The 17,769-nt window shown below is 37.5% G+C and overlaps 1 protein-coding gene across 5 annotated transcripts in view; it reads right to left on the bottom strand.

Moving 5' to 3' along the window:
- The window catches only part of CDKL5 (cyclin dependent kinase like 5), a 146,816-nt gene that overhangs the window by 14,805 nt on the left and 114,242 nt on the right, over positions 1–17,769 (bottom strand). For all 5 annotated transcript variants that reach the window (XM_054838338.1, XM_054838330.1, XM_054838308.1 and 2 more), the window contains 4 exons: positions 17,278–17,438; positions 13,940–14,966; positions 10,449–10,554; positions 7,478–7,601 (listed from right to left, as the gene is read on the bottom strand). In XM_054838338.1, coding sequence (XP_054694313.1) covers positions 7,478–7,601; positions 10,449–10,554; positions 13,940–14,966; positions 17,278–17,438 — 1,418 coding nt within the window. The remainder of the gene's footprint in view (positions 1–7,477; positions 7,602–10,448; positions 10,555–13,939; positions 14,967–17,277; positions 17,439–17,769) is intronic.

Consider the following 17,769-nt stretch of genomic DNA (forward strand, 5'->3'; position numbering starts at 1 on the left):
ATGACCCGAAAGTGGAACAGGTGACTTGCCTGAAGATTAAATATCCACCTTTTAACTTGTCTACACAGCTGAATTAACTACAGCTGATAAACAGCACATTACTTTAAAGTATACACAGCAAACTACATATGTCAAGTAGTGATGGGGGTAAAAAGATAGTTTATGTAGGACATGGGTAAGACATAACTGAATGCAGTTCTAGTGCCCTTTAAAACAGTTTGAAAATTGGAAATGGTGCAGGAAAGCGTCACAGAAATAATTTCAGAGTTAGAAAGAATGGCCTACATTAAGAGTCAGAGATTTCAGTCTCTTTAGTATGTTAAAAAACACAGCCAAACCAGCCCCAACATTTAGTTTCCTTGATTGCGGCGCACAAGTACTTATCCAGGAAGAAATTACAGAGTACTAGAAGGGTCTTGAAAGTAAAGGGCAAAGACACAACAAGAACAAGCAGGTGGACGATGAAGCCAGAGAAGTCCTATTAGAAATAAGGCACTGATTTGAACAGTGAGAATCATTAAGCGCCAGAACAAACTCCTTAGTGAAGAAATGGGACTTCCCATCTTTGACATTTCAAATCAGGACTGCATAGCTCTTCTGGGAGATACGTATTAGTCAGGTATGCTACCGGGCCGGACCCCAGAGAATGGATGATATTTAATGGAAACACACAGAAAATCATACTAGGTGATCTAATAGTCTGTTTTCACTCTTACGTTGTATGAAAACAAAAATAAAATTATTCCATTGTCTTAATGGAAAACCTACAGGAAAGCCACAGTTTTAAGGGCTCTGGATGATAAACAGGAACAGCTTTTCTTGGAGTAACTGTAATGTAACAACACTTAGCTGTCTGCTATAGTTATCTTTGGCTTCTAATTCTGGCTTTAAATGCTATGCTATCAGCTGGTGATTCAGCTGCTACTACATGTCAAGCTGACACTTTTTTCCAAGCAAACGTGAAACACATAATTGGGGTAGGAATCACTGGAGTCGTCCTCCTTATCGATAAGAGTATCTTCACTCTGAGAGATGGCTTCATCAATTCCTCCATTTCTACACAAAACCATCTCAAGCTCAAAATGCTACCTGGTTCTAAATAGAAATGCATGCAGTGTTTAAATGCTGTAATGAAATGCAATTGTTGAGTAAGAGAACAGGCTTAGAGAAAAGATTTATAGGCAGAGAGGATGGTGGAAATATTCCTGATTTGGATTTTTGGAACTTAACATCTAGATCCAGGAAACACATTCAGATGCACAACAACATAGATTTAACATGAAAATTACAATGCTATAGGAAAAATCTCTAGTTTAATATAAATATTAGATTTACAACACATTTTAAATATACTGGATTGCTAAGGATTCCTGTTTCTGTCATGTCCCTGTATGTGGTACCACTGCATAACAGCAGTAAGGCAGTCTTGTATTATGCACTTAAAGCACCAAGGAGAAAGCCCAGGAGTAAAGACTACTGACAACTTTACAGGTTTGGTGAACTCACGAGACTGACTTAACACAGACAAAACAACTACCAAATTATTTACTAAATGAGTTTTACTTAATTTGTTAGAAAAGTTGGAGGAAAGCATGCAGCCAAGTATCCTGCTTGTACTTTGAAAGTCACGTGAATGGGGCTGAGAATCTTCTGAGCCTTTCCCCAAAGGAGCTACTGTGCACCCACATCTGCAAACACACCCCAAACCACAGCCCCAGTACAAATTGCCAACCCAGTGACTACGTTGTCTGCTCAGGAACCAGTGTCAGATCATACAGAAGTCCCCATGTGGTTACTCTACATTGTCCTTTAAAAATTGTCAATGTCTGGCTGTGGCGCTTCTGTTCCAAAGTCTATTCCAAAATGGAGATGCTGTATTTCTAAAGGTGAACTTAATCTTCAGGATAAAGCTTGGGACAATTTTTGCCATACTGTTAGACACAGAATCCCTCAAGCGTGTTTTTTTAATTTGGCCCAGTGAACCTGGATGAGAAAACTGCTCCCTACGGCAGATAAGCAGAGAGAAGTGAAATTCTGTACCATCATTTCCTCTTTATGACTACAGTGACTAGACAGAGGAGGAAAATAAGGGCCTGAGAACTCTACTCGTTTTCAATTGCTGCTTACCCAAAAGCCAGTGGTTTTACACTGACTGGTTTATGTCATTAACTCCTATGACTCATATTGCAGTACAGTTGTCTGAAAAAGCACTGACCTTGAAAAGCAACTACTTCAAAACACATGCTCATTATGTGAAGAGAGTGAACATATATAGCATTATAGCAGGAAGCTTCAACACCAAGATTTTGTACTGAGTAAAAATAGAGCAGAACATTTTGATCGATGAGATGAAACACTGGGATATTTTAAGCATCCCAAAAGATGATTTTCAGACAATGTACAGTACAAGAAAAAATTAGGATTATCAGAAAAAAAATCTGTATGGTATAGTCACTCAACACTAAATTCTTACGCTAGAACTGCAAGTATCTTAGTATTTTGCATAAAGCTTCAGCTCTTGAAAGCAGTTACACCAGAATCTGCTACACGGTGTCTCTTACTAGCAAGTAAGAGTAGGTCTAGAGAAGAGCCTCCACTCAGAGAGCTCACCCTCAAGCACCAAACCAAAGGCAAAACATGCTGTTCTTTGTTATTTTATCTTTGTGTGCCTTTTGCATCCTTAGAACATAGATCACATTGGTTATTCTGGTCTGGGGCATTTAGAAAAGGCATAGGTGTAAACAGAAATTCTGTGATTATCACTAGTGTTTATGGCCCCTGGGCAGGAAAGGTATCCAACTTCATGCAGGTACAACGAGGTGTAGCAGCAAATATGCATGGGGGCAAGCGAGCTGATGTGCTTTAATATTAGCTAAAAGGAATCGGTATGAAGCATCATGCATTCGTGCTGCCACAGAGAGATTCGTATTGCATTCAGCTCTTTTAGGGAGCCAATTCCTCACGCTTGTTTCAGTTATTCTTCAGCAACCCTAATCTCAGCAGGCAGCCTGTCTTGGAAATCCTCTTTAACTGACAGTATGCTACTCCCTTTACTGAACCGCTCACAATTACACCAGTAAGGATTCTGGTCTAATGGAGGAGTTACTGAGATGTCTGAAGTGTTCTTCAGAAGATAAATGAACAAACAGTAATTCTCCGAGTTAGCTTTTGGTTTTGCTTAAAGTAAAACCCTTAGCAGTTACAGAGTTACCATAAACGAAGACAAGAAAATGTCAGAAACTAGTGAAGCACCTCAAATAGATGGTTTACTTAAGGTAAGAATCTCAATCCCACAAGCTGAAGCCCATAGTAAAACTTCTTGGTCTAAAAGCCTGGCACTGAGAGCTTAAAAGTCAGAGATCAAATCTGAACTTTGCCTGGAGCTGAAAATATTTTTTTTCATGTGGAAAATGAGGATTTATTAACTGGAATAAACCCCAGATCTGCTATCTTGTATACAGAATACCACCCAGAAGCCACTAACGCCACTAGATCATCTGAGGTTATGGCATCACTAAAAAAAGTATACACACACACACACACACATATATATATATATCTGTGTGTTGGCATACGTTTTACACACCACACCCCTCCTTCCTCACCCTGCCCCCCTCGTATCATTCGACATTAGTAACCATAAAAATTTGGAAGTGGTTGGTTTCATAAACTCACAAACCATATACTTCAGTAGGCTTATTTTTTTTGACAGAATACTGATGACTACAAATTCTGGAAAGCTTCCCTGCAAATAACATTAGACTGCATCATCTACTTTTTAGTACAAAACAAACCCACTGATGACTGGGGAAGGGTCAGGGAAGAGGCACTCGTTACTAGAAGAGACTGGTAGGGAGGCTCAGATGTTGCCAAATAGATGAATGAAGGAAACATATCGGATGACAATACATGTGCAAGAAATTGCGCAGGAAATGTCAGAGGGAAAGCTATACCACTAGGAAGGTGAACATCTTCAAGCTATGCAGAGCAGATTCCAAAAACCTCACCCAGTGTAACACACACAGGTGATTTTTAAGCTTGCAAGTTACAAATTTGTAATTTCCAGATATTTTTTATTCTGTAAATGAACTGGAAGGTATTTCCAATACAGCAAAAGTTGTACTGCAGACACAGCTGAACAAGCTTTAAACTAGCTCACTCAGATATTGGTAACCTTCTAGTTTCAGGTCCATAAAGTGTGACTCCATTGTTACACTGAGGCAGTGATATTATAGCCAGTCATGTCATGTTTACAAAATATTGTATTATTTTGGAGTCTTGAAAATTAATGGTACATAGATAACTGTAAGCCTTTGACACTCCTAAGAGTAGGATTTTTTTTCTTTTGTTAAATGACAGTTTGTGTGTGTTTAGAAATATTACATACATATAAAAATAATAAGAAATAGTATATATATTTCCCTTTTATTATTTTTGCAGGAAGGTATGACACATGCTAGAGAGGATATGACAAGCTGTTTGTCATAGAATGAATACATTTAAATGAATATAAAAGGTCTAAACAACAAAGCTTTCCAGAAGCCCCCAGATATCTTGTAAGCAATCAATGCAAACACTTCCAATACAATGTGAGATAAAGTACTGCATGTTGGAGTGTATTCCAAAGAGAATTAAGAACTGTAAAGATAACTCAGGCCAACATTTTGGCACACCGGCAGAGCAAGGTTAAGCGTCTTGCCTATACCTACTGATTTTGCCCGGCTCAATACAAAGCTTGTACAAGCGAAAGAGAATAAACCATCTACTCTTGTATCAAAAAGGAAAACTTGAGTAGGTTCAAGGTCATTTACAGGAAATTAAACTGACAAAGAAAAGATTTTCTAGAAGGATGAAAAATTTGCCTTTTTTTTCAAATCAAGTTGTCTAAAGTTCAAAAATGGTCTAGTAATTTAAGAGTAAAACCTGATGACAAAAGTCGAGTTTATAATATCTTTATTTTTAAAGAGGCAGGACAGTGGGGACAGAGTGAAAAAATGCACACAAAGACAAGGGAACATCTGTGACAATTCAGTCTAGCAAACATTCACAAAATCTTTTGACAGAAGAAAGGCAACACAGAGCAATAGTATGAGAGAAGCAATATTTTACAGTAGTGGCAAGTCCAGGTGGAATACATGTCACTCATAATTCAAGATGAATTGTCATGTACCAGTTACGTATGTCAGTCAAACATCAAATATTTACTTCATCATAAAATTGATGTAAGCAGAATCACATTCCAATAGAACTTTCAACATTTTCATAAGCGTTTACACAACTTCTATACAGAAAATTAAGTAGAGGAACATAGACTCTACATCACTCAGGAATCTGATTAAGCTGCATTTATGGCACAGAACAATTTTGCAACAACATTAGACCACTGCCAGGACAACTTGCACAGAGTTAACATGTAGAGCTGGGCAGGAAACATTTCAGGAAAATAGGGAGTAGGAAAAGCAAAGAGAAAGAGAAATGCATGCCAAAACAGCAGTAACTTGGTGTTGTGGGCACTGCCATTCCTCCCATTTCACAAGAAGAAATGCTTGTTCTTCTGTTGGTTCTTCTCTCAAAGGAGCTGTTCCACTTTGTGAAAATATTTGAGTATGTTAATTGGAGCAAGGACTTAAATCTGACTCTCTCAAAGTTAATGGTGAAGGGCTTTATTCGCTAGGCCATAGTCAGCATCTCTGTGGTCCTTTCCCTATTTCAACAAGATGAAACAGCTTCAAGAGAATATATTGAGGGAAGCAGAGAATGTGCTCCAGAATAACCTCTAACTTCTGGTTCAGGGCGTTCACTTGTTACAGCTAAGATTTTGGTTCAAGCCTCTGGTTTAAATAACGAAGAACAAAGGCCCTGCATTTGAGTTCCTCACATTCCAAAAAATAATGCTGACCTCAGAATATTTGTTATTTTGAGTGTATATCTGGTATGGACTGGCAATCCCATCCTGGAGCTGAAGAATCTTCCCAATAAAATGTTAGTGGCTATCAGTCTGTTCCTCTGAAAAGTTTTGGTTTCGATAATTTGGCATTGTAAGCAAAAAAATACTTAGCCAAAAAATTCCCAACCAGCTCTAATAACATATGCTATTATTTCAGTTCAGAGTTAAAATAACATTACATGTTTCTTTGCAGTGACCACATAATAAAAGGTAATATAATGCTGAATGATATATAAAGCAAAACAAGATTCCACTTGGCTTATGCTATATGGCAAGATCGAAAAAGTCAGGTATGAAGGACAACAAAATACGTAAAAGGGTTCAACAGTAGGAATAAATACCTTCTTTAGCCACATAAGTCACAATATAAGTACCACCTTTTTACATAAATGACCGGATTCCTCAGCTAACTTCCGCATAATGGCTGTAGGTGGAGCTACTGAAGGACAGGAAGCAGACTCTAGTCAATCAGAGCAGGTGACAAGGGTTCTGGAGTAAACATCTTCTATTACTGACAGGGGTATATAACCTGAACACAAGCTGAAATATCAGTTGTTTCCCTTCCCCGCCCCCTCCGCCCCCTTTCTTTTTTAAGCAGATAATTCACAGGTTGTTCATGTGAAAAGACATTAAGTCAACAAACCACTGAAACAGTTCTTTAGATAGCATGATTTATCGCACTTTCAGAACGCAGTATTTCAAATAGTGGTACGAAAGCATAGTTGAACCATGCGAATGCGTACAGTCCATTCCTCCCACCAATCCTTTGAAGCGCCGTTTGCTTATTTTTATTCAGTGTGCTTTATTGTGATTGAACAAAGTATAAGATTAAGAGTATTTTAGAGCTGAAACAGCTCTCAGAGCAACAAAATAAGATATTTCCCTTTAAGTCCTGCAAAGCTATGCAGCTGCTGTCATTCTATTAGCATAATTATAGTTAATTGTTCTATGTTATATAATGGAGCCATGTGATGCTTTTAATCTTTTAAAAGAAATGTACACCATTAAGATGTTGCTTAGTCCATTTTCCCATAGAACGTACTCATTTCCTTCTGTGGTGCGTAAACAAAAAGAGCAGCAGTCCCCATAGTAGGGTGAATATTATATTCTTCATTAATACAGTCCTATTTTATATATGGAAACATGCATTTTGATATTTTTTCCATTTGTCTGACAATTCATGCTTCTGGAATCCACAGATGAAGCTACAACCTTGCTATCCATACTATATGCACACAAGCGCTTTGTATTTTCTTTAACCGAAGATTAATAGTGGAAAAAAAATCAGGAAAGCTGGACAAAAGTATATCATCTTTAATGTATTCAGTGTGATGGTGTAATGAAGTGTTTCTTGTTGCTCAAAAGGGGATAGCAAACATGCAATGCTATGTCAGTATAGTCAGAGGAAGCAACTAAGCACACATAGACAACTGCAAATTTTGAAAACAACGTGATGTTCCCTCCCACCCCCCGTTAAAAATCTCTTTTATTCCTGCCATTCTCTACACATCCGTGTAAATAACAACTCACCAGGTATCAAAGGTGGTTTGTCTCTTTGAGTGGTTTGCCACCGTGCTGCTGTCTGCTGGTAACACAGAGGCTCTGTTTGACACATTGTTTTCTATGTACGTACTCTCTGGACGCGGAGACGGAACTGAACAGAGAAATAGCAAAATGTATACTGAGCTCTGCCAAAAATCATAGCTTTCAGCTGTCTGCTTCCTCTCTACCTCTTTTAGACAGTGAAGACACAGTTCTACTTTATGTATGACTGAAAAAATGCATACTCTTTTTACAGTTTGGTAAGCTGTTGTTTTGTGATGCTTGCAAGGTAATATTAATTGTAAGATGAGACCTTCATCAGAACTTGGGTAAGTTGTTATTAGATTTGAGAACATTTCTATCAGTAAGGAGCCACAAGTGCGATCCATATTTAAAAATGGGGAATAGATTAGAAGGTTGGAATACTGTTATTAAAGACACAAAATATTACAGTTTACATTTTGTCTTCACTTGGACCTTAAAAAAAATTAGTATCCATCCTGAAAAAAAATTACTTTGGATTTTAATATGACTAAGAGATTACTCACTGAAAACAAAAGGATCAAAATCAGGTATTACATATTTTTCAGAAATACATACTGTGGTTTTGAAAATAGGTTATACATACCTAGAACATAAATTTATTAGAATTATGAATATCACCAGAAATAGCTGCACTGGATTAAAAATTGATCAGGCACTAATTGCAGCATTACTGCAGCATCACACTGTACTATCTATCAAAACTGAATGTGTAAGTTTTTGTTCAAGCTGTAGTACAAAAGTACATGCTAATAACCTTTGTATTAAATCAGTACTTAAGAACTGCAAAATTATGAATTTACTTTTTTCATATAGTTTTCACATATACTATTATCAATGTATTATTTAAATATAGTATCATTTTTCCAAAGCAATAATTAAGTCTGCGAACTAAAATATATTTGTTTCATAGATAAAGTTAAAGAGGAAGAAACATCTAGTTTATAATAAGGAATTGAACACAACCCCAGATCTACAGTTTCCTTAGCACATGACTTATGGAAAGTAATTTCTCCTTGGCACTTCTGTTTCACTTTGTATAAAAAGGATAATACATGTCCAATTTTAGGAGTGTTTTAAGGGTTAATAAAAGCAATTCAGGATTGAGGATTCTTAAGCATCCTGTTGCATGTGCTACAAAACCTTACACTCAAAATCATTGCTGAAAACAGTACAAGCTTTAATATTGCTCACAGGTTTTAATATTGCAATGGGACACTTGCAAGGACTGGCAGATTTTAACATGTCTAAATCAGGTCATCAGCCAACTGATCAACCTGAAGAGGATCAGAGGGAGATTGTGACTCTACTTAGGGTTATTAGGTGACTCATAATCGAATTTTAGCTGATTGGGACTTCTTAAGGTTCAGGGGAGCCCCACAAGCCTCCTAACACTTGCAGTACAGTAATTAGCTTCTTATCATCCTTGTCTTTTTTGAAAGGATTACCCAGGTTTAGCCATCAGGCAGCTGCTCAGAAATCACCATCTTTTATGTACCATAACAGAACAGTATCTATTTGTGTGTGTGTGTGTATATACACACAGACACATGCACACATATACGTACATATGCAAGGTCCTGCACATGGGCCGGCGCAATCCCAAGCACAACTACAGGCTGGGTGAGGAATGGATTGAAAGCAGCCCCGAGGAGAAGGACTTGGGGGTGTTGATTGATGAGAAGCTCAACATGAGCCGGCAGCGTGCGCTTGCAGCCCAGAAAGCCAACCGTGTCCTGGGCTGCATCAAAAGCGGTGTGACCAGCAGGTCGAGGGAGGTGATCCTGCCCCTCTACTCCGCTCTGGTGAGACCCCACCTGGAGTACTGCGTCCAGCTCTGGGGGCCCCAGTACAGGAGAGACATGGAGCTGTTGGAGCGAGTCCAGAGGAGGGCCATGAAGCTGATCAGAGGGCTGGAGCACCTCTCCTATGAGGACAGGCTGAGAGAGTTGGGGTTGTTCAGCCTGGAGGAGAGAAGGCTCCGGGGAGACCTAATTGCGGCCTTCGGGTACCTGAAGGGGCCTACAGGAAAGCTGGGGAGGGACTGTTTATCAGGGAGTGTAGTGACAGGACAAGGGGTGATGGGTTTAAGCTGAAGGAGGGTCGATTTAGATTAGATGTTAGAAAGAAATTCTTTACTGTGAGGGTGGTGAGGCACTGGAACAGGTTGCCCAAAGAGGTTGTGGATGCCCCATCCCTGGAAGTGTTTAAGACCAGGTTGGATGGGGCTTTGGGCAACGTGGTCTAGTGGAGGGTGTCCCTGCCCATGGCAGAGGGGTTGGAACTAGATGGTCTTTAAGGTCCCTTCTAACCCAAACCATTCTATGATTCTATGATACATATATATGCACATACACAGTCCTGTGTTATTATTTATTCTGAACTGGGATTATATAAGTGTTCTTTTGCTTGTAGGAAACCCTGATCTTTAGTAAGTCTGAACAAAAAAAATGAATATAGGATTCGAGCAATGAAAAACTAGCATTACAGTACCATGCACCACAGTATCTGAAATCGATCAGGATGTCAATGTGTTAAAAGTACAAAGGCGTTTAGATATAATGTTAATAAGAATTAAAATATGAACTGAAAACATTAATGAACTGTTTACTCTGGTAATATTAATTTATTTTGTTCAACTCCCTCTGGTAAATTATGTTCTGCTTTGCAAGGTACTGTACTGGATATACTTTTCAATCCAAGTGAGTTATCATTTGCGAATAGATAATATGCCACTAATACAGTTACTGCATACAGTCTAGCAGGTCAACCGACTCTCTGAAAGTGGGATAACACTTATTTTTCCAATAAACTTTTTCAGTTGTTCACCTTGGCTCTTTGTATCCATTTCCACTACTTAATTTATATTCCATGTTAAAATTCTTGTTTAATTTTGAAAGATCCACCATAAAATTACCTCTGTAAAAGCTGCCAACTCTTCTCGGAACAGGGTCATTATACAGAATTCTATTTTCCTTAGTAGATGCTCCATCTTCTGTGTGTGGATCATGATATGCTCCACCCTAAACAAAAGAACAATCAACTATTTAAGATGAGAGACTATGAACTGATTTGCAGTTTTTAGCCAACATACATAAGCAAGAAACCCAGACACAATTTTCCTTTCATGTTATTAATAAACTGCCAATATCAAATCACAGACTACGTAATGACGAATTATTTGGTTTTGCAGCTTGCTTGCTTTTTCCAAAATGACAAAAATGGCATTAACAAAATTTTGCCTCTTAGTTGTAATTTTAAAGACTTGAGCATGATTCAGACCCTCAGATTTTGCTGTGAATGAAATGCAGTTGTAACATCTCTGGAGGGATCTTTTACTGGAGGCCTTGTTATTTTAATTTCTGATGGAATCTGGTCGCTCTGCTATATAATATGCATATAATTTGTGATAACTGCAACACCAAAGCACTATCTCTTATAAGCTGTTATACAGTAGTACCTTGAGGTACCAACAGTCACAAAATGTACTGTATGCAAAGTAAGACATAGTCCCTGAACTAAGAAATCTATAAGCTAAATAGTTAAGTCAGACAGGATAGCAAAAAAAAATATCTTTGCCTCTAATTTACTCTATTTTCCTGAATATAGTACTTCTTAAAACGTACTGCAAGCAAAAGCTTAAGTATGGCCTTAGAAACACCCATATGCAGGTAATTTGCCACCAAATATGACTTAACCCCACTCTTAAATGAACCAGATACTGCAATTTTACCTGCAGTATGGACTGAACAGATAAAATTCAAAGCTTTCTACAAGACCTCACAGGAAACTGTGCTGAAAGCCCTATAGGAATTTAAATCTAGAATGTCCAAGAAGGACAAAGGTTAAAAAAACAAAACCAGAAAAAAACTCAATCAGAATTAAAAAGTGGGATTTCAATTCATTATATGAGTGCTTTGCAAAATCTATTTTGCATTTTATTAATGAAGATCTGGCCTTGCTGTCACAGATAAAATCACCCTTGAAATTGTGCCAAGATGAGAAATGCACCTAAAACAATGCTTTAAATCACAGTTTGATTCTTCTAAAATTTACAAGTTTTGATTAAATTACTACTTGTGTAAGATACCTCTTCTTTGTCAGCAGTTGTTACAAATATGAGACCATAATAGCAACTTGTACTTGATTTTCTTCTGCTTGCTCCCTTTTGTGTACATATCATTTAAAATAAAAAAGAACCCTTAAAAGTGTACTGAGACTTGAAAAGCCCCCAAACTAACACTGAATGCAAGTTTTTTTTTCTTTTTTTTTTCTTTTAAAGTAAGATTATAGCCTGGCAAACAAAGAATGTTTTTCTTTAAAAAGACTGGGTAGAGCTAAAGAGAAAATTAGTGAGAAACTAGAAACATGGAAGAGAGGAATCTTCACAAAATATGAGCAGAGAACAAGTAGAACTGAATGGAAAAAATTAATAGGAAAACAATAAAGAATCTTTGAGGACACTTATGTTATTACTTATTTTTTTAGTTCAGTAATACTGATGGAAGTTAAATTTTCTGATTTCTAATGCCAAATGTAGAAAAAGAAAAAAAAAAAGGGAGGGGATAGGAAGGAGCCAAAGAATGATTTCTTTGTAAAATGCTTTACAAGGCATAAGAAGATGGAAAATTCAATTCTGATTTGTTATTGAAAGTAGTATAAACAAACAAACAGCTTTGTGAATCTACAGACTTGCCATCCATTTCAGAAGAGTATTTTTCCTTTCAGATTTCTGATGGTTGAAATACAGATTTAAAAGCATTAATCAAAGGCTTAAGTGTAAAAACACTGGCCATAAGAAATAAAGGCAAGTTCTTTACAAATGATTAGGCATTCCAAAACAAACCAAAATGAAAACATAAGAATTAAGATACATGTAAATTTTTCTAATTAAAATAAAAATTTGTCAACCAATTGTCAAAAGACAAAGAATGATCTGATAGAAACAATCTGCCTCTACATAGATGAAATTAAAGTTACTTATCAAATTGATGTCTGCTACATAATGCAGAAAAAGATCCTAATGCTCTGAAGAATACAAGATAAAACATGAGCTTTTATTATCAAACCCTCAAATATTGGTGTTATTGCCCAACTACAGTAACATCCTGAAAAAAGCATTTAACTTGACTGGAATGAGAGAGAGAGAAAAATGACTGCGCAAAGGAAAAAAACCAACTGGCTTTCAAATGGAGCTGCTGTAATCCCTTCTAAGTAGCTTTTTTTTTTTTTGCATCACATTGTATTTCTCCTGTTTTGATGAGATCTTTCCTCATGTGTGAATAATCGTGAATGGAGGAGATATGGTAAATATGAAAAAACATATGATGACTTCTTTTCCCTACTGGACCAGAGAGGCAATCACTACCTGAAAACTCTTTTTTATGGTACTTGTAGACCGCTATCAAGTCAGCTACACATATTTCTTACATAAACTAAGTAGGCAGAGTTTTTTTAGTCTCTCACAGTAAAGCATAATTTTTAGACTTTAAATAATAATATTTGCAGCTCTTTGACTTCCTTCAATTTGTGAACAAATGTGAACTAGATGTTCTCTCCTTAGAGGTCACTTTATCACAGATGTACATATAGAGAAACTCATTTTATGTACTTCTCTCTGCACCATTTTGCTCTACTTTGGATCAATGGTATAGCAATGTAAAGATTTGGGGACAAATACAGTCATCTTTACACATCTGATGTGGACAACATCACATAGTTTAGAAGTGTTGTGTAAAGAATGTAAAATAACACCAGAACTGGCCCTTCCTCTACTCATTAAATGATGCTCACAGTAAAACTCAAGGTAACCGGTGACAGCAATTACTCTAAGGAGTCAATTTACCAGTGCCTTCTGCAACATAAAAATCTCTAGACTACCCCAGTTATTTATCATACTAATCAAGAGAAATATTGCAAGTTTTGATATTCCTCTAGTAAATCATGGCGTTTCAGCAATAACGTCCTGCTATAAGCAAGTGAAAAGCTCACTTCAAAAATTAACGTTAGCATTCATAACAAAGACATACAGGAAAAATAAAAACACAAATGAGAAGGTTAATTAAGCAAAACACTATGACAAAAATGACATCAGACAATGCAACCAAAGACTACGAACTATTAATGAAATTTTAACCTCAGAGACAATTTTTTTCTGTTCTCACATTTCCATACTTTAAGAGAATGGTATTCATAGTCCATTTTTTAGAATTATTTTTAAAGTAGTCTCTCATTTTGCTCTTGACATATTTAGCCCTTCTGAAAAACACCCCCAAGATCCCTTGCCTTACAAGACAGCAAATAAATAACTGCAAACAAACAAACAGAAGAGAGAAAGCAGGACACTGTCCCCACATGAAGTAAAGAGAGGGAGGTAAGCCTTCCATAATAGCAATATTTTGAACTAACCCTATTAGTATCTTCTGTACAGTCTTCTCGTGACGAGCCAACAGATCTTGTGAGTGACTTGTGCTGCACCTGTGGAGATAACAGTTGCAGGCTGTTTGCTCTGGCTGCCATCCCTTGCCCTATGCTTAAGCCACCCTCTGAGCCCTTTGACCTCACTCTGTCCCGGCTCACATACATAGAGTGTCTATGAGGGCGCTGCTGTGAAGAAAAAGGACTGGTATAACCTAGACCATAGGAAAAAGATTCATGTGGAGCAGATAGAGAGTGGGAATGGCTTCCATCCATGTGATCTGGCAGTTTTAACTCCTCCATTGTTTTGGAGTGTCTTGTTGATGGTCTTCGGGTGTCCAGGGTACCCTCGCTGCGGTTATTCCTCCCGGAGGGACTGAGCAAAGTTCTGTTATCGCTGTGTCGAGGAGCAGTTGGACTGGTAGGAGAGTTCAAGTCCATACAGCTGGATGGAAAATACCTACTGCTGTTTGGTTCTGCAGCTTGGGCCCTGGCCTCAGAAAGGTTGCCCACCGATTTCGAGTCTGTCAGAACCCCATGGCTCTTTGACTTTGTCCGATACGAAGGACTCTTAGAAGACTGTGGGATAGTATCAATATAGCTGTGGCGACTGTGCTTATCGCCAGGTTGTAGTGTCCCAGTTTTGCTTTGAGAAGTTTCCATAAATGAGTGCCGGTTCTGCTGAGATCTGGTGTTAGACTTCAGGTACTTTGTGCCTGGACCATCAGAACTTTTCGGGTCCACATTAAAATCAAATTCTGTTTTTGCCTTTGTTTCCTTTGGGCTGAGAAGATGTGGCATGTTATTATTGGCTAGATCCTTGTTGCCAGATCCAGGTGTGTTGCTCGATTTTTTTGTATGCATTGGACTATGTGCAGCTCCAGGAAGGTTTCCATTTAAAAAGCTTTCATTTGCTGGAAGACCCTCTTCTCTTGGCCCGCCAACCCCTAGTGTCTGTATATCCTTGCTGTTTGATCTGTGGTGTGACTGCAAAGCAGAACTTTTGCTGGCTTGATTTCTACATTAAAATGCATAAAGAAGCATTAATATACCAGATTACATATTCATGCATTAATAACTTCAACAAAAGTACACTCATTTCAGAAGGGAGTTGCCATTTAAAACCACAAAATTTAACTGCAGTAAGATCAAATACTGCCAGCTAGGCATCAGAAGCTCCACTAAAATAACAGACTTGCCAGTGTTAGTACATTGTTGTTTCTTTCTGGTTATATCTTGATGGACAAACTCAGCTTTGGTTAATGGACTTTGATAATGAAAAAAATGAAGATATAAAATCCAATCATAGAAATCCCAACCTATATTTACACATTTATGCATGTGTGTGAGTAATATATGTGTACATCACTGATGTAAATGCTACATTCTGAAAAGACATCTGGCATATCAAAGTGTAAGTGGAACAATCAAGTATGTCAAAAAACCCGATACAATCAATGCTTCAGGCCATCTAATGTATGTCTGATTTGGGGGAGGAAGAGAGAGAGGGAGGGAGAAAAGAGGATATTGTGCTGGTAAAGACATCCAGATGGAGTTAGCCTGAGCTCAGCACAGCCTAGCAAGACCTGTAACACCAAACCCCAAACCAGGTCTACCACAGGAACCCTGACTTTTGTGGAACTTGGCACTATCCCAGTACTTAGCAGACTAACTCATCCCCAGAGCTGCCCCTGAAATGCCCTGCAAACCAGAGCAGACTGACTTCGTGCAGAGCTACTTGGTGACATCCTTAACCTCTACTCTACTTTCCAGCTCTCCTGGTTTTGGGATTGTGGGACTGAGATATGAATTGGTTCTGCAAACATTCAGCCCGAATTTATCTGAGCAGAATTTATTATTTCAGGTTTTCTGGCATAAACCCAGTTCTGCTTCTGGATCTATGCTGGCATTGTAAACCAGCCATGACTGAGCAGTGCTGTGACTGTACTTGTTAGCCTTGATAGACCTAGGCTGGCTATGAAGAGTGTTAACTTATTTCTGTATCAAATCTATGATAATGTAACTCAGATATATTACTGAGGGATAAAATGATAGCTGACTGTACAGACGAGTTTGCACCTTTGTTGATCTTGTTGATAATTATAATTGGGTCATGCTAGCCATTTTTGTACTTAGGATTTTTGTATTACCCACTTCAGTGATCTAATTATGCACTCTATTACAGTTTCTAGAATTTTAGCAATTGTAATTTAAATTTAAATTATTTTTTAGTTAAAAGGAAGTATATTTTTTAAAAACTTAAGAGATATAAGGAACCTAGTAATTTTAAATCAAACAGCTAGGCAAGCCTTTGTATTAGACAAGAAGTTTCTCATGGGTCTATCTTTTCCTTTCTGATGCCACATTTCTAACAGTAAAACTTCTATCCCAAATATCTATAAGGGTAGCTAAAGCTTTTTGGTGTCTATCTCTGAAAAAGTATAGATTGTAAGTGTCATCATCCCAAATCTTAAAATGAGGAATATTTTTTGAATCTCACAGGAAGAGCTAAAGAAATACATGGCTAGGATTAAAACCCACTATCGTTCTGCATACTTCACAGGGCGACCTTTAGGAAAGCTTTTGTCAGAGGAATACCATGAGGCTTTTTGTACTGAAGTATTTTGTCCACCAGTAAACATGGTCCATTGAGGTATTAAAATCAAGTGGCTTCTCTCAAGCTATGTGGGTCCAACAAGGGAATCACTGAGGAAATACATACTGCTTTAAGTTCAAGTAGACTAGACTTGAATCATAACTGCAGACAAAATTCTGTTCATCCTCAATTTGGAGCATGATCAATGCACATAATTTTCAGAACATTTAGCTGCTAAAAGTCTGTGTGAATTTTGACCTTTCAAGTATCAAAACCTTGGAGAGACTTGCACATGTACAGTAATGCTAACATTCCAAAGAAAAGAGCATTCCTTTGGAATCTCAGGCATCCTCCAAGCCACAAAATTCCTACTGTTGTTCAAGAAAAAGGCTAACATTTTTTTAAGATGGGTAAGCCAACTTATTTTTCCTTTGTCAGAAATGGCTTGAATGTTGTCTTTGTTTTTTGGTTTGGGGTTTTTTTTAGATTTTTTTTCCCCAAGAAACAGCCTGATGCAGAAAGTTAGCAAAAATTTCAGCTTGAATAGGTGCAATACACTAAAACTATGTCTACTTCATTCGGTGAAGCAGCATGGAACAGTATATATGTCTGAACGTGTCTAAACTGTCAAACGACTACTTTTCTTTTCTTGGAGATGCTCTCGTATGTAAGCATGATAGCAACTCACTTGCAGAGCAAATGTCAGTGATGACGATGACATGACTACGTTTACCTGTTAGATAATGTGTTGCTGTCTACGTGGTAAGGTTTTCTCTTAGCTGACCGTGAAGGTGAGCTTCCACAGCGATCCAAGAGTCTTTGGGTTTGAAACGAAGGATGGTTCAAACATTGTTCTGTCAAATATCTATCTGCTGGATCTAACTTCAGTAAATTCTTTGGAAAACAAATCCCAAAGTTTAAATGTTAGTATCTGCATATGCATCAGCAAAAAGTATAACAAAATAAAGAACATTATTGAGATAATTTTTTAATCTTCAGAGTTTCTGTGATTAGATGTAAGTGCCAGAACAATTTCATGTTGCATTAAACTGCATATGATAGAAAATAACCACTTTTAAAATACTATGTTCTACTTAAAAGACGGAAGGCCTCAAACTTGCTCATTATGAAACATATATACACTGTATGTATATAAGGAATATATATACATATATAGCTATATATGTATGCTTAAAATATGTTTAAAATACAAAAATATCTATAG

The sequence above is a fragment of the Grus americana genome, chromosome 1 (genome assembly GCF_028858705.1).
Source record: "Grus americana isolate bGruAme1 chromosome 1, bGruAme1.mat, whole genome shotgun sequence".
Taxonomy (NCBI): domain Eukaryota; kingdom Metazoa; phylum Chordata; class Aves; order Gruiformes; family Gruidae; genus Grus; species Grus americana.